General features: G+C 38.4%; 1 protein-coding gene across 15 annotated transcripts in view; it reads right to left on the bottom strand.

The window, feature by feature from the left end:
• The window catches only part of SUSD1 (sushi domain containing 1), a 75,759-nt gene that overhangs the window by 32,434 nt on the left and 24,824 nt on the right, over positions 1–18,501 (bottom strand). For 14 of the 15 annotated variants that reach the window (XR_014951424.1, XR_014951423.1, XM_085567139.1 and 11 more), the window contains 4 exons: positions 15,003–15,097; positions 13,601–13,790; positions 12,520–12,614; positions 11,248–11,434 (listed from right to left, as the gene is read on the bottom strand). Coding sequence is in view for 13 of the 15 variants with exons in the window: in XM_085567139.1 (XP_085423265.1) it covers positions 11,248–11,434; positions 12,520–12,614; positions 13,601–13,790; positions 15,003–15,097 (567 nt within the window). In the remaining 2 variants the exon portion in view is untranslated. Of the gene's footprint in view, positions 1–97; positions 6,176–11,247; positions 11,435–12,519; positions 12,615–13,600; positions 13,791–15,002; positions 15,098–18,501 lie in introns of those variants that run through there. The other variant, XM_085567146.1, reaches the window with a different exon arrangement.

Here is an 18,501-nt window from a genome sequence, read left to right as displayed (position 1 = left end):
GCTAATTTTTCCCCCAAAACATCCTCAGTTGAGCCTTGAACCTCAAAGAGCTAAAGCCTGTAGGCAACATAAACTGGCCAAGCAAAACACAGAGGAAATATGATCATGGGGATCTGGCAGCCTCTGTACTTCCGCTAGATGGGAAGAAGAGAGATACAAAAAATGATGGTTGACTACAGAGAAATGAGCCATGAAAGCTTTGTTGGAGGAAGCAGTATTATTTATTAAACTAATTGAAATGGTCAGGGAGAAGAAAAATCTGAAACTGTTCACACAGCCCATTTCAAGAAATACAATGGTATGATAAAGCAGAATTTAGTAGTGCCAAAAGTGCTTTCAAGAAAGCAACTTCCTTAAATACTCCTCGTAGTCAGGTAGCAATCTCCAGGCCCTTAAATTAGATTTCAATATTGATACAGAACTCTAATCTGTTTTAGTGAGAATTTGCATCAAGGCCAAGGCTGAACAAATAGTTCTTCCTCTAATTTCAATGGAAATTATGACAGCTGCACACTGATATGGAAATTACCATTACCATCCTGGAAGCAAAAATGAAAATAGCTTCAGTATGCACAGCCAAGGGGGCAGAGTGTGAAGCATAGACACCATCAGCCCAGAAGTCTGAAAGAACTTGCACAGGTAAATACAGGTACAGCTAGGCTTTTTGAACACCAGGCTGCTAATGTGGTATCTGACTGAAGAGTAACAAATGCAATGCTTATGTACAGAACACCAAGGCTTCAGACCTAGAAAGAATAATCAATAGCATGAAGAGAAAAAAAAGAAAATCAATGTAGATTTCCCAAAGTTAAGTGACATCAGGGAAAATATTGCTGAGATGCATGGATTTTTCAAAGAGCTGGAATACAAATAACTGCACTTATCTTTTGAAGTATAGAAAATCATTAGTTTTGCAGGAGAAAATGAGGATTGTTGGAAAAACTGTCAAGAGGGTAAGTAACTGCTAAAAAGGGAGCTAGAAAATCATGTTGAAAGCAGAAGTACTGGGATGCAGGAAGGTTATTAGAGATTAGTACTACTAGCATTTTGTTAACAATCATGGTGCAAAATCCCAGTATCTACAGATGAACTTTGCTGCTCAAAGAAATACAGAGATTTTGCAAAAGAAGAATTGAACCACCCTAACAGCTGCTCTTCAAAACTGGGATTAAATTCACCAGTACAAAATACAAGGTGATACATCTAGGCTTCTAACAAGAATTTATGCTAAATATTCTAATTGCCTTTGAGTAGTAGGAATGGCATATTAGTACATCTCTGAGTGTTAGGCACCAATATGACAACAGAGAGAAAAAATCCAAAAGGTTGCTCTAAAAGGCATAAGAAACAGGCTTACATAACACTAGAATAGTATCACCAAGATACACAAGGCCATGTTCAACCATTTCATGGTGCCTGAAGTTCCAATCATCAATGTGACAAAACTGTGTGAAACCAGCTCACAGGATACAAGGAAGAGATAGATAAAGAAATCCTCTTACATGAGGCAAACAAAGTTTCAGGTTTGTAACATATGAAGAGGCAATCCAAAAGACTATATGACCTCTGCTTAACACAGATGAAACTTGTGAGGGGATACAACTTAAATCCAGTGTGCCCAAAATAAAGCTAACAGGCCATACAAACATCCCTAGCAAGAAAAATCTCTAACCTTTGACAAAAGTCTTCCTCAGGAGAACCTCCTGAAAGCTCACCTACCAAAATAAATTGCTTTGGTAGTTTCCTTTACCACGTTATCTTCAAAATCAGGCTATGGGTGAACTACTAGTGAAGAAACCAGCTATGAACATTTAGGACTGAAATGAGAGTAAGATTTATATGATGACCTACAGCTTCCTCCTCAGGGAAAGCAGAAGAGCAAGCACTAACATCTTTCTGATGACCAATGACAGGACCTGAGGGAATGGTCTGGATTTGTGTCAGGGGAGGTTTAGGCTGTCTATCAGGAGAAGGTTCTTCACTCAGAGAGTGGCTGGGCACTAGAACAGGCTTCTCAGGGAAGGGGTCCCAGCATCAGCCTGACAGAGCTCAAGAAGGATTTGGACAATACTCTCAGAAGGATTTGGACAATGCTCTCAGGCACATGGTGTGACTCTTGGGGATGTTCTGTGCAGGGCCAGGAGTTGGACTTTCATGATCCACGTGGGTTTCTTCTCAGCATATTCTATGATCCTCTGAAAGCAATTGTTCTACAGTTACTTGCTTCCCCCTAGTAGAGTCAGGGCAGAAAACCCTTTCTGAGAGTTTTCCAAGTTAATGAAACGTACTGCACTGCTGCCTGCAAGAACATGAAACAGACTTTGCTCCTGTTCTTTTCAATACCTCTGCCGCCACAGACACTGTAGAAGGTACAGGCAGAATTTCTATCTGAACAACATAAATGAACAACTAATATTTGATAGCCAATCTTTAGGCTCTTTGCACTTTGCAAAGTTAAGCAAATATTAATTAATACACAGAAATTATCTCTTCATTTCAGTGATTCCTTAGCACAGACACTGTCAACAGAATGACAGGAGAATATATTTCTCAGGGTGGTTTTATCTGGTATAATTATTCTATCTCCTTTCCTTTGACATTCACTATAATCACAAGACAATATTATTAATTTTTCTAAAGAATTTTTCAATTTCCAAGAAAAACTTGGGAATTTCTTCTTAATGCCAGCCAGAATGTGCATTGCATGCAATGGTTTTGCACTGATTTTATGGATAAACAGCATAAGAGGAAACAGATGTGGACTCAGGTGATGATGCTAAGGTCATAACAACTGATATTTCTATTTTCTGTAATTTGACAGGAAAATACAAATTATGCAAATAAGTAGCCTTCCAGAACTGACAGCTCTAGTAAGTGAGTAAAAGAGAAAATAATCTGAAAAAAAACCACATAATGCTGTTAAAGCATGGAGTCATTTGCTATGTTTAGTTTCTGGTAAAAAATACTAGTTATTAAAAACATCAAGCACACAGAAGACAATCTGTTTTAATAAAAAGAGTGAACAGTTTGTAGCAACGTGAAGGAATAATACTACTACTAATAATAATATAATTGAAAGGAATAATTTAATTTTTGGTGATCAGAAAATAAACTCTAAAGGAGTTATTTCATATGCAGTATTTGCCCACTCTGACTTTTTTAATAAAATAAGAACTTTGCCAGAAATTAAACAACTAAAAATATAATAATAAAAAAAATATGTCTGCTGGGAGGTCAACGTTATTACCAGATTTAAAAATACAACCACACAGAGCAGTTGGAGAGAAAAGGGGAATACTACAGAGAAGCAAGGACTTGCACCAGGTGAAGAAATCAAGACCCTTCATTCTGTTCACATTCTGTTAGCACTTTGCCTTTCTGAAAGAATTAATTTTTTTAAGTCTTCAAGTGCAGAACAGACTACCATATCTGTAGCAACATCAGGAAAACAGAGAAGAGCATAGCAAAAAATGAACTATATCCAGAGATTGTTTTATTCTAAGCACTTCCTTGTCATAGCAGTTAGGAACACTTGAACATTTAATGTAAAGGATAATTTTCTACAATAAGAATCCATCTACTGGTTTTCTCTCTGAACTGGAAGGCAAGCTACAGGGAATAAAGTGCATGCCAGGAAGAGCTTCCTGCTGCAGCAACACTGAAATCATCACACGCCTCAGTGCTGGAGCTAAAGCCTGCTTGGTGTTACACTTTAAGCGCAATGACAAAGCTTTAAAAACAGTAATGGAATTGAACAACAAAGTACAAAATCAAATGGCAACTCTTCACCAAAATTGATACTCCAAAGAATCCAAATCAAAGACTCTTCTTAAGACCAGGTTTTAAATAAAACAACCCATTAGTGAAACAAAACCATTTGCATTATCTTAATTCCCTGCAAACAGTGGATTTCTTTCATGAGAAGCCTACATAACTTAGGTCAAAGTCACAAGGTGCTTATATAGCTTGAGTTATAAGACATAATCTGATATATCTATATAACGTGAATCATAACTTTCTATATGTAAATAACCTGACTTATAGCCTTTTATACCTATATTACATGAATCATAACATTTTATACCTATATAACCTTATATAAATAACTTTTTAGACAATGTAATGGCTAGTATATGGTTAATTATCTGCTCAATGCTGAATAGACAAAAAAGAAGAAAAAAACACACCAGGTGGATAGCTTTAGAGATAGATAAGTATAATACTAATGAGAAATTGGCAAATGTTAAGCCAATTAGCCACAAAACAAAGAATTTAGGCAGGTTGGGATGAGACAGACAAGGAACATCCTAACTCTGCATGCTCCAAAGACAAAGATGAAAAGTTCAAATGTGAAGAAGACCTTGGAAGCCTTCATCAAAGACCCCTGATGACCCCCAAACTGGGGGGGTGCAAGCACAGTGCAAAAGAGCTTTTTATAACCACGAGATCATACAATGTAAATTCGTTCTGGCATGTATATGCTGATATTGTAGTGACATAGTGACATGAAGCCATACTGTCTTTATAAATATACCACAGCACTTGACAAGGATGAGTGAATTAGGTGGAGATATCTCCTCACCACCAGTGCTGTGATAAACAAATACCTGCTCTATAGACACTGGTCTATGGGGGATTTATTTCCAGCCCCTTTTAGGCATAATATGGCTATTTGAAAGCTTTATTTTCTGAAGGTTTTTGCTGAATTTTAAAACAAGGAAGTAAAAAATACTGCTGTAAAAATAAAACTAAAATAAGGTAGAGATATTAATACAACAGAAAACATTGTTTATTGTTTGTATTACTGTTCAAAGAGTAATTAACTTTACTGTACATATTAAAATATAAATGTTCTAGTACAGAGTGAGAAGATATTTGTTAGTTAGAGAGGAACATTATGTAAAAAGAAAGAAGGAGGGAAAATAAATAAATCAAGACATATACAGAAAAAGAAATTTTGATCTTCTTTAAAGACTGGTTGTTTCTGGAAATCCCACTGGTGATTCCCTCTGCTGACTGTGGCTTTGTTCTCCTGCTCCGTGGCTGAATGTCACCCATCCAGCTGATGATGAGAAAGGTATGAATTCACGAGGCAGCAGCGCAGATGGAGCCAGAGCGCTGTCACCAGCCAGGCCAGCTCTGCTGCAGTGCGTGCCACGGGCCCAGCTCCCGCACGGAGCTGAGCTCTGCTGCGCAGAGGGGCCTTTTTTCCTCTGGGGCCACCACGTCCTCGAGAGCAGAATGGTCCCGGGCTAGGACAGAAAGCCAAAAGCGGGGAGACGTGCTCCAGGGACCCTGGCTGGCACCTCTCTGTCTCCTCCATGCCAGCAAGTGACCTGCCACTCTGCCCTCACTGCGAGTGAGAACTCACAGCCACACAGCACGCGGGAGCCAGCTCCTGCCCCATCGGGTGTTTTCGGCCCCAAGAGGCCCCGATTCCAGCTGCAGAGCACCAGAACCAGTTCTGGGCTGGGAGCTCCACCTTTGAAACTAAATCTGCCCACATCTCGCTGCTTCTTGTATGGATTGTCTCTAGGCACGTCGCAGTCACCCAACCGTGCTGCCACATGTGTGGGTGAGCCGGGTGATCCCCATCTCCAGGCTCATCCCTGCCTGAACATTTCCATTGCTTGTCTTCTGCTCTGCTTCTTCCTGAGGCACCTTTCCCATGTGATCTCCAGGAACAAAACGAAATGTGTTGAGCACTCACATCTGCTGCTCTTCAGACCCAGGGTGAGGTGTTGAGGGTCTGGCAGCAGCATGGGAACTCAGTGCTGCTGGCTCAGGGTGCTTGGGTTAGAGGCCTGCCTGGTCCTTCCACAAGAGGGGACGTGGTATGACAGACTCCTAACCCCAGTGAAAAAGGAACCCTGCCAACAGCCATCACTGCTCTTATCCCACTTCCTCAACTGATGACAGGACCTTGCCTGGGTAACCAGAGGGATGCAGAACTGTGCTGGACGCTCAGGGTGAGCACCCAGTCTTACGCTGCCAGCCACTCCCTACATCACTTGCCTTTGCTCAGCACTCTGCATCTCTCCATTCCTCCTGGACCTTGGCCAAGTGTAGTGATCCTTTGCACAACTTGGAACTGCTTTAATGGGCTCTGTGGCACAGGTGACTAGCTACATATGCATAGGCTCATATGCACCAAGATGAAGGTATTTCACAGTACCTGGCCATGGGAGAGGAGGAAAATTTTGTCAGGGAAAACTCAGCAAGGTGCTTTTGGTGCTTTCAGCTAGAAGACACCATGTTTACTTTTCATTGTTTCTCTTCTCTGAGCAACCTACCCAAAGCAAACAGTATGGAAATCAGAGTTCTATTCCTCTTTCAATGCACTGGCTGTAAAGCATAGACTGTGTCACCAATATCAATTGCTTTGTAAACAGAATAAGAGAAATTATCTTAATGTTCATGAATTCCCAGAGACTCATGAAAAATTCTTATTATGGAGGAGTTCAGGAAAATCTCTGCACAAAAATAAAAAGTACATGCATATATATGAAATTGTTTGCATTACCTCATTTCCCCCTACATTAAGAAAAAAGTAATCATCACTTCTCTCCCCTTATTACATAAATCAGAAACTCCCTTCCTGGCAATTCTCATGCTCTGATGCTGCACACTTTACTGGACTATTTCTCTGTAGGTACATGATGTTATGAACAAAACAGCCTGGCTGGGACACTTGGCTTGAACTAAGTACTGACATTGAAATGTTAATTAGCTAATTGCTCCTGGAATCACCTACCGCCCCACCCTCACTACCATTCTAGGACTGGGATGCAAAATAGGGAGACCAGTGGAATCATGGGAGGGGGTTTTGGGGATGAAAACACCCCTAAATGGAAGGCTGGGCACAGTGGAGGGGGGTGGATGGGTGTGCTGGTTGGGGAAAGGGGAACCACATCTCTAGTCTGGGTTTGACCTGTCACCATAACCTGCAGAGGACCAGACTGGACAGGGCTGTGGGAAGCAGGCACAAAGGAACAGATACTCTTCCTGGTGTTAGCAGGAGGGAAGGAGAGGGGTAGCTGCTGCTTGACTTTGGCAGCAGGCACTGCACATCCCCTCACCCTTTGGCTACCAGTGTGCCAGGAGGACAGGAGAGAGGACAGGAGAGAGGATGGTCTGCTGGGACTTCAGATACAGACTGGACACCTCTTCACCTCCAGCTACCAGTGTGCCATGGAGTCTCCAGGGACAGACTCTGCACCCCTTCTCACCCTTCGGCTACCGGGAAAGCTGCAACAGCGGGGGCGAGCTCCGTGTCGAGTGCCCTGCCCAGCTGATCTTTTTAATAAAGAGCTGAACATTAATAAAGGCATAGACCCTGCTCATTACACATGATGCTGGTGCTCTGGTGCTCTCAGAATAAGAGCTGTGAAATCACCACACCTCCAGTCTTTTACTTCCTCACTGGAAAGTAGATTTGGGACTTTCCCTACTTTTTCAGAACTTAAAGAACTGCCTTTATGAAAGAATGAGTATAAATGTTTTCCATCCTACATCAGATCAGAACAATAGTCTATCTTTTATATGCATGTGTACATCCATAGGCAGATGAACAAATTAGACATCACAATCTGATCTGTAATGTACATTTTCCACACAAAAAGACAAGGGAGCAGGGCTCTAGGAGATTGTACTTAATATGTGATGGAATACTTTCACCTTATTCAAGTAACTCTCTAAACTCTCTGCTTGTGAGTCTACATTCTCTCTCACGTGTTCATATGAAGACAGAGATGAGGCACACATGAGTACATGGCCTGCAGGTAAATCCTGGGCTAAACCAAAAAGAATAGCAGCTGAGAAACATTTGAAGTACTAAAATCACCTGAGGCACACAGACTCAAAGTCAAGCCTACCTAAACCCCCTGGGAAGTACATCTACAAATATGTAAGGAATTGCAGCATGTGTGAATAGTATGCCTTGAGCAAACTCAAAATACAGCTTGATTCTAAGCAGAAAATCAAGATGAGGAAAAGCAATGAAAAATAATTAACCTAATATGAATTATTTTACAATAAGGAAATGTAATCAGTAACTCAGGCACAAAAGATCCATGTCTAGTGTCCAGAAACACTTTTGGTCTTACTATGTCTTAAGTCACAGTGGTTTGCTCTAAACCAAAAAACAGATAACCAGACTCTGTAAACATATAGGCATTCTTGAACCCCCAAAGCACCAGAGTTTTCATAAAGAATCTACCCAAAGGAAAGATCAAAAACAGATTCAAATATCAATAGGATTTAAAGTGGCTTAACTGAAAAAAATTATTCTTATTCAGAACATTAGCAAAGAAATTAAAATAGACCTAGCTCTTTATTTATTATTCTGTTTTTTCAAACACTTGAAAAAGTGGTTACAAAATGGTTCAATCATCTTCATTTCATATGTAAAAACAGGTAGTGAAATTAAGAACAATGTCTCCTCTGAGCATGCTTTAATAAAGGATATTCCAAATGGAAAATGAACAGAGCCCTGTGTAAATTAATCACAAATATGCCCACTCCTTTCCTTCTCTGGAAAGGGGCACAAGATTCCTTGCTTAAAAGACAATCTTGCTACCATCCTTTTACAGCTACAATATAATCACTGCCTAATAATTTATAATAATTGACTCAAGTTCCTATGTCCAGGAGATAAGTGGTGAAAGTTTCTTTAAAATAAATTAAGACAACATAAAAGACTGTGCAAGATGCCTGTTACAATGATCCATGAAGCATTTGCTAGACTGTATGTATCATCCACAAGATAACAGGCAAAACCAACTATCTTTTTTGAGGGTGCTACTTGCCAGGGAGAAAAGCAGGCTTTTAGGTCCAAGTTCTTGGCTTTTTTTCCTTTAGAAATAATATCAATATAACATGTCCTCATTCAGGATGAATATGGGCAAAGATATTCAGGATATAGAAGTAATTTTCATAACAGGCATTGACAAATCTTGTTTTTTGGAAAAAATACCCAAACTTATTGCTAGCATTTACATACTTACTGTATTCTGCAACAGCCTAAAAATTTACACAGTCACTATCCTTGTCAGGAAATTAGGTCCATAAGGCAGTGATTATCCAATTGTCTGGAATACGTCTCTTCACACTATTCATAACTCCACAGTTAAGATTTTTCCAAATTCTCAAAATGTAGGTTTGTAAAAGCCAAGGAGACATGGCATCTGAATTTGCACCCAGCTGCAGTTACAAACCAAATGATCATGTACCTCTATAAGGATGGCATATGAAACCTCAAACAGCCCATGAGAACATAATCAGTAAAACACTTTTCTAAACCTCAGTTTCCCTCGAGCTTCTGTGCTTAAGGCATATCTTGCATTTTTAAAATACCATTTAGCTAAAAAAGCACCAGAGCTAATAAAGCCACTTTTCAGAATTAATTTGGCTGATCAATTGAGATCATTCCATCCACCATGGAAAATGCATACATAATTACAAAATAACTGAGCAAATGAAGATGAAAATAATAGTTTAAATAGTACAAATAATAGTTTAAACTACAGTTTTTATATAAATTAAGCTGCTTGCATAGGTAATATAATTCCAAGACATAAGACACAGAAGTCAAAGCAGCACTGCCAGAAGCATTATTTCAGCTGGATCCTTTTACTCTTAGATGAGATAACAACACAACCAATGTCATTTAAATGCCATTATTCGGGAAGTTGTGCAGTAAGATTATTACTGACTTTTTAATTTTCTGCAATTTCTGCAAAAACTTTAAAAATATGTACTTCTATGTCTTTTCAGTGGAGGTCAGAAAATAATAAATGTTTTCACACCAAGTTTTTTATAAAGACTCCTAATAAGACAGAGCAACACCCATCTTTTATTGCTTATTGAATAAAATAACTACCAGGTATAAATGGGCTGGTAGTAAAATCTCCTGTCAAAATGGAAATAACCTAACTTTTATGCAAAGACTTTTCCTGGGGCTATGCATATGCATTTGTTAAGCACTAACTCAGCAGAGAGGAAAATATGCCAGCTGCCAAGACACAAATACCATTTCACACAGCACCTGCTGCAGAGTGTTCTCTAGAGCTCTGCTGAGTAAGTGACCTGATGCAATACTGCAGAATTGAGGAAATACCACAGAATGACAGAGTAAAGAGCTTTTCCTTTTTTCTGAGTATGTATTCAAAAATTACCACTATCAACAAAATTCTGAGTTATCTTACTAGCTTTTTTTACAAAGACACATGTATTTATGAACTCATGGGCACTACTTTTGAGTGACAGGCAACTAGTGAAAAGGAATTACCAAATCATTAGTGTAATTTCATTAAAAAAAAAAAAGAAACACACAGGTCATTGTATATCTTAAACAGCAGCTTTAAGAAACAAGAGATGTTTTGCCTTTCATGAAGCTTAAAACCGTTGGATCTACTATTGAAAATACAGCAATACTATAAATTTCAAAACACAAATCTGCAGTTCTTCCTAAGCAGTCAGAAGAGAATTGATTCCACCTAGTGGTTGACAGAATTACAGACGCTCAGAGAGCTTTCATGTTCCTTATCTATTATAAATTGTGTCCCTGACAGGAACAGATATACCATCACCAACACTGCACCTAATACAGAGATTCTGACAGTACAGGGATGGTGAAAACTGTTCTAAACAAACCAAGACCCATAAGAAGTTTCTTGTCTGTCATGGCATTTTAGTGACATACATCTGGTTAAATTGTGAACCCGAGGCTCTTCCCTCAGAAGCTTATTTGCTCAAATGTCTTTTATGTTTTGTACTCTGCCAATAAGAGGCAAAAGTATATGTGTGAGGTAATTGCAGACTCCTGTACTCTGCACTGGATTCTTGCAGATTTTAGTGGTATCTGTTTCTGCTGTCACAAATAGCCATACAAAGTGCAGTTGAGCTATTAACTCCACTGTGGAGAGAACTTTTTATTAAAAAGTGACTTAACAGGGTGGGGAAGTTAACTCAGCTGTCCTAGATACTAGTCTTGTGTCCAACCCACCAAAGTATCTTTTCCCTGATGTCCCAAAATGATACATTAACCCTCTGCATCTCCGTGTTTCTCCCCCTTCTGGCTCTGAACTCTACAAAACCCATGAAAACAAACAATGGACAATTTTGAGAATGGAAAGAATACTTTGGCAACCCACTCCATAACACTGAGATCAACAATGCGGAGTCACTTGAGTCTCTTATATCCACTAGGTGCTCTTGGAAATATATAAAATAAATGGCAACACCTACCTGTAATTTGTGTTGTCATAGAAACAAGCAGTGAAAAATTCAAAGCTACCATGGAAATATTAACAGAGTAATTGGTGCCTGGTTGCAAATCTAAACAAATTTCAGGAGCTTGCTTGTGTGTGGAAAGTTTGAAGGTCATTTCATGAAAGAAGTTCTTCTGATACCAACGGTGTCCTTGCACATGAAACTGTAACCAAACAATCACAGCATGAAAATTGAAATGTTATAATACATTACTTGCATTCAGCCATCTCATGCTCTTAATTAGAAGAAACAGCAGAAGAGAGCACTGCTTGCAATGTGTCAAAACTGTAGGCATTGATAGTTATTCAAATTCCAATCCTTCCAAAAGTTGGTTTGTCTTGATCAGATCTGATATTTTCCTGGTTCTTTCACTTCTCCTCCTAGTCTATCCTCTTTTTTATTAATTTCCCCTAGACCATATTTCCTGCTAACATACAGGCTTCCAGTAACAGTTCACTTTCACTGAAGTATACCCTTCTGACGAATTAGAAAATTAAGCTCATGAAAACACCTCTCCAGCTTCACCTTGAGGATCCAGACAAAATCAAGTATTTTGACCCATGCCAACTACACTCTGGGTTCTATCTACAGACACATATATTTCTGGGGCAATTTACAGGTTCATGGGTTCTGTTTTTTTGTTTCAGTAGGATTTCCTGGTTTATTGTTGATGACTGAAATGATCATGAAATCAGTAACCTAAGGCCTCTCCTGATAAAATAATTTCTCTGTTAATGAATGAAACAAAATGAATTAAATAAAATGAAACAAATATACTTGCTGGATATTAACTGTGCATTAATTTTCCTTTAAATAGATCCTGTGCCTTCAGATAATCTCTTACTGTCTCCTGGCACAGGGAAATTTGAGACAACAGCAGGTGGTCAAGAGTCCTGGCAGAAGTAGTGCATGTAGAAATTCCCCACTGGGATAAAGGGAGACTGAAGAAGAGGCAAAGACAACTGACTCAGTGGAACTGGAATAGAATTGTGTGAGTTGTTTGCCTAAACATGGTAAACTTGAAAGTACAGACAAGGAGAGCAAATTAAGAGTTAAGTATGGGAAAAATAAGCAAGAAACAGGACTACAAGAGAATGTGGTCTTTCTTTGGCTGCTATGGAAGATTATTCTTTGGGGTTTTATGAGACATTATTATATAAAGGAACACTGCTCACTGAGCATTTGAAAAATTAGGTTTTTGATTGATGAAAATTGCTTTCTAGATTCAAAATATAAATTGTCACTTACTGAGTATCTGTCTTCCACATCAGTTCCCCTGACATTTCTCCTCCATTTCAAGCAGGTATCATTAAAAATTAACACGTTATTGAAAGCCTCCTTTACTGTAGAGACAATTTAAAAAGAGATCAACTTACTTAAAAAACTCTATCTTCTTCAACTTAATTGGAATAGTTGAGAATATTTTTTTTTTTTTAAGTTTAAATTTCATTCTCTTCTGAGACAGAGAGGTAGGCTATCATTCCTTTCTGAATGAGCAAACAACATAAGTAAAGCATGACCATTTTCCAGAGAAATCAGCTTTTGGAAAAACCCAAGCATGCTATTCAGGAAATCTAACACATGATTTACTTGTCCAGGCCTAGAAGGTTATAATGACAGAAAGATCAAGGGTTCAGGCCTCCTGATGTAAATAAAATTATCACAGAACAATTTGTCATAGAAGATGCCCTTTAGAAAAAAGCATGTGAATAAAAGCATTTTTGTGGATTCCAAAAGCAATTATTTCACCAGGTCTGTCTCACCAGAATTATTATGTCAGAAGACAAGCCTAAAGTCTCCATGATTAAAATACGACAGAAATCCACTGTTAGAACATGGCTTCTGTACATGTTCTGGTAACTGCCAGAACCCTGTTAATCTCTGGTACACACAGGAGCATTGTCTGTAAGGCTCATACCACTTAGATTAGTATCATATAGCCAAGCCACAGGGAATTCTCCTACAAGCAGAGAATCGTGTTTCAAGGCAAAAACCAGAAACCAGTAGGCACTGTACCATGGACCAAAATTCTGTACCAATCCTGCCTCAGCCAGAAGGCAAGTCCTGAAAAAGTAAATGTGCCAAATCTTTCTGAAGGGCACTTTCTGCCACTGCTGTTCTTGCTCATACAGTCAATGGCCAAGTGAGCAGAAAGAAAAACATCTTGCAGAAAAAGAGGATGCTGACAGTGTCTACATGCGTGTAGGCAGCATAAAGAATTATGGAGTCTAGGAAACAGCCCCTTTTCCTGTCTGTTAGACTCAAATCAGTGAACTCTGCAGCACAGTAAGTTCTTTTATAAGCATATAGAATACAAAACACAACCTACCCTTTGTTTGAATTGCTACTGTAACTGAGACAGTGATGTTTGTAGAAGAAATGGTAGTTATATTCACTATGTAGTTACTTCCAGAGTCCAGATCTAAACACACCTTTGGATTATTTTCATTTGTACTGATGTTAAATATCACATCTTCTGAGAATATCTTCTCATCCAATCTTTGGCCCAGTATATGAAACTATTGAAACAAAGATAATAGTGCAATTTGTTGTGGCTCTTCCAAATTCAAAATACTAGTTTATTTAATCCTATCAGTACTTAAAGGGAACACAGGATTACATCTGGTTCAGAGTATCAGTTCAAGGAAAATATATAGATTTTTGACTAGCTACAGGATGTCTTAATAAACTAGATCTTTAGTTCTTCTGGCTGTTAAAATTATTCATATTATTTCATATATTTCTACAACAGATAGAAGGGATTTATTATGGAATCTAATCCAATTTATTAGGAACCTAATCTAATGTAGACCCTAAAAAGATTTCCAACTTGAATAGTAATGTGTAAGCAAAAATTGTTTCTTGTTTACAGCACACAGATAGAAAACATCTACTTGTTACTTTCTTTCCCTCTTGCTAGGTTTTCCCCCTTGCCCCACAGAAGCAGTAGTAAGACTGAATGCCAAACAACAGTAGATGAGCTTGTCTAAAATTGTCCCAGTGTAGTGGAAAAGCAACCTCTTGCTTGTATGACATGAAAGGACAGACAAAGCTCACCTTCTCTGGCCACTCTGAAGAGTATTTCAGCTGGCAGAATTCAGGAAAAATACGTGAACAGAGCACATTATACCAGAGATCCACAGCTTGCCAGTTACTATTGGCTACATAAAAAACAGTTTTGACCTGTTAGGGGAACTGGAAAGCTGTGGTTTCCATCTCAGCAGTGCTCAATAAAAGTATACAAACAAAAAATACTTTGGTTATAACATAGAATGAGAAAGATGGGTTGTTTTCCAAAATTATTACCCAACCTTGAAATGTTTTCCACATTAATGTACTGACCCTGGACACCCTAAATAATCCCTTTTATTTTTTTCCTTACTTGTACATACTAAAAAAAAAAAAGGAAAAAAAACCAAAAGCAAGTAACACACAAACACACACACACACACAAAAAAAAACCCTTTCTTGGGATGTTATTGTGAAAACATGGGAATTCTTATCATGTTGTTTTGGCCTTCAATAATGCTGACCAAACTTCTGTTTCTGAGAATTTATGTCTTAAATTTTATTCTTATGCTCATGTAAATAAAAAAAAAAATTAAAAAAAAAAAGAGAGAGAGAAAAGAAAAGAAAATAAAGGTCCTTACAAAGGTTGTTTTCAATTTATATTTTCAGATATAACCGGGACGAAGTTACTCCCAATCTCAGATACTTCCATTATTACTTACTGTGTATGTTTCCTGCACTCCCAGTCTTCCAGTTTTCCTTTGCCACTTCACACATGTTTCATTGAATATGGATAAATTACTAAATAATTCCTCCTCTGTGACCAAAAACACAAAAAGAAAATCATTACTTCTCATGCATATCTTATGTTTGGAGCAATTGCTTATTTCTTACTTTTGCTGTGGTTTGGTCTTCAGGGTTTTTTTGCTTTGCTTTTTTGTCTAAACAGGAAAAAACCAAAGAAGGCATGCACATGTTAGGTAGAAGGCTTTCTCTTAACTTTGCTGGCTCCTAAAAATGTAAAATAACAGGTTAACAAAAGAAGCATGTTCTGAGCTAAAGACTCTTTAAACAGAAACTCTGCAGACCTCTTTAAACATATAGCCAAGATTACATAAACTGACACAAGGAACTTTTAAGAAAGCTTCTGTGTTAGACTGGAATAGAGTTTATTTATAGCTGAATAAAAGTTTTGGTTCATTATTGACACGAGTTGCTTTTTAAAAGGTGTTGGTGTTTTTTTGTTATTGTTGCAGAATAAATAAAATCAAATAACACAGCAGAACATTTTTCAAAACAAACAGTAGATTAAAACAATGGAGCCCACAGAACCAAGTGTGTAGGAAGTACAGCTCTAGCAACCAGAGATACGTCCCTCAACACACATCTCTTAATTTATACACTTAGAAGAGCAGGCTTTCTCAGAGACAAAGCGCAGCTAAGAAGGTCAGCTCACCCATGCTTTTTTCACCAGCTCTCTTACTGCTGTCATTAGACACAGTGCAGTTGCTCTTGCCTGACGAGATAACATGCTCACATAGCTCAGAACACAACTCCTTCTGGTCACAAGTCAGATCAACAGTGAACATACCTACTCGTTCCCTCACCAGCCTTCAAATTGTCATTCCTTTGTCCTACTACCATATTTTATTATTAAATTCACTAAATGACCAAAGTCATACAGACCCAACCTGATATAGAATCTAAGCTGAAAAACACTTATTAGCTGCTGAAAAATTGAAAGGTATTTATAGGATAGCATTGGTAGATACTTCAGGGAATATTCACAAAATAAGTAGTGTATTGTTCTGATGTTAGAGCAAGCACAGGTCAGGGCACTCTTCCTCTGTACATAAACTATATTACCATCTCACAGGGGCCCCTTTGTAGCATGTGGGCATCAAGCTGGCACTATAATAAATCAGTATATTAAGAGTTTCTAGCACTTCTAGCATTTCATACTTACACAGCTATTTAAAACTACAATGTAACTGTTAATCTATTTTGCAGCACTTTTTCTTTTTCTTTTTTTGATTAGTAGAACTGCCATAAAACTGTTTTCTAACATTATCTCCCTCTCCATATATTCAACAAATACATGCCTCACTCACTAGACCAGTCCATCTTGCAACTGATCTTAACTCCTCCATTCCACATTCATTGTATATAGAAAAGCTGTTGAAAGCTTCTATGTTTCCAGGACAGATGAACGAGATTAATCTGCTGTCCTCTAAAACAAATTTCTTACAAATAGCTGAGTGAGTAACTGTATTTAAGGGCTGCCTATTGTTATTGTTACCTGCTTCGCAGTACTGCCCCAAACTCTGCAGTTTTCTGTACCACTACAAACCAAAAGATCATGTTCAGTTCTTGTGTTCTTTAAATCAAACAAAGTTTTATTAAAAGACTGGATGGCAAGAAGGACATACAGACAAAGGGAAAATATTTCCATAGACGTGAGATCTGAATTAAAATGCGTAACAAGGAGGCAGGGGGGACAAGAGAGGGAGTAATCTGCAAGACTTCTTAGCAAGAAAATCTGCAACTTGACTTACGAGTTTATATAATACAGCTAAAAAAAAAAGGGAAAACAAAGCAGCAAACAACAAAAGGCAAGGAAAGAAATCTCTACAGTGACCTTCTTGGAAGGAAGAAGTCAGAACTAGTAGCATTCTTTTTTTCTGTAAATACATCCATGTTTTTTATGCTTTCTGAACTTTGAGGATAGGGCCACCGGACAATGACCATAAATTCACAGAATAGCTGGCAGATCTTTTCTCAAAAGTTTCCACTTTAAATGGATGTGAGTGAAAGAGCATGAAAACCTGTACAGAGCAATTACCACAACAAAGTCTTCAGCTTTCTGAGGAGTCTGCTTTTTCTCCTTTACTCTTACTGATCACACAATCTTTGTTTGGACAACCAAATATACAGAAAGGGCTTGGTTTAACATTAATCCCAGTAACATAAACAGAGTATCCAATAACAGCACAAAGATTTCTCTGAAAAAAAAAACCAAAAACATTCTGCAACTAGAGGGAGACAGGTTCCTTGAAACATTCATTCTACTGTGAAATCTAACAGTGCCAGTGACTTACGGAGCTTGGGAACTCGGTTTTTGAAACACACAGTAGCAGATGCTAGCATCCAGGTCTTAAATATATCTGATTTTGATCAACAGCTTATACTTAAACTCAAAAATAAGATGGGAGAAGCAAAGACCAGACCCTGCATTTGCCTATATCTCAGTACTATAAATTTTAACTTGTGCTAAACCAAGGTGAGTGAAGTTCACTGCTACCCCACTAATCTCTGGGTTACCTTCACAATTTTTTCCCATCCCAAAAGACAGTGTCCTAGAAACAACATGCAAAAAAAAGCAAAGTGTTTCAACAGCACCAGTGAGTGTTGGAGGGGGAGAAATTTTGTCAAGAAATTCAAAGATACCAACTTTTTTACCAGAAAGCAGAGACAATCAGCTCCACTCTTATATTTATCTTCAGCAAGTAGCTAAAAGAGAATTCACACATGCAGCTTCATTTACGGAGTTTTTGCTACCTATCCCCACTCATACAAGCAATTTAGTGGAAAGAAAAAACCCAGGTATAAAATTTCTTTGTATATTTTTGCCTGCTCAATTCTGTAAGCGGTGAACAATGTTGCAAATGCCATCTGCTACTGATCAAAGCACATTTTTGCAATTAAATAAATGAAAATATCTCAAAGAGGTCAAGAGGATGGTGCCAGAATCTTTTGACTGGTGCCCAGAGACAGAATGTGGAGTGATGGCCATAAACTAAACCACAGGAAGTTGCACCTGAACATGAGGAAGAACTTCTTTACACTGAGAGTGGCAGAGTATTGGAAGAGGCTGCTCAGGGAAGTATGAAGACATTCCAAACCCACTTGGACATGTTCCCATGTCACCTGCTCTAGGTGACCCTGCCTTGGCAGGGAGATTGGACTGGATGATATCCAGAGGTCTTTCCAACACTAACTCTTACAAGATTCTTGGAAACCAATCACTTCTACTCCACAGGGAAAGAAGTTCTGTGAGGAGCAGCTCCACAAGATGTCCAGGTTCACACACTGAGCAGACTAGACAACAGGTATTTTAATTGTTGGTCTGTTCTCTGCACATCAATCACCTCATTTTATGTGCATAAATCAGAGGTTGGTAAAAACTGTAATCGAGCTTACTCCTGCCTCATCTTACTGACA

This window comes from Lonchura striata, chromosome Z (genome assembly GCF_050655825.1).
Source record: "Lonchura striata isolate lonStrDom1 chromosome Z, ASM5065582v1, whole genome shotgun sequence".
Taxonomy (NCBI): Eukaryota; Metazoa; Chordata; class Aves; order Passeriformes; family Estrildidae; genus Lonchura; species Lonchura striata.
Note: the sequence above shows the minus strand (reverse complement) of the source record. Positions and strands in the feature narration are given on the sequence as shown.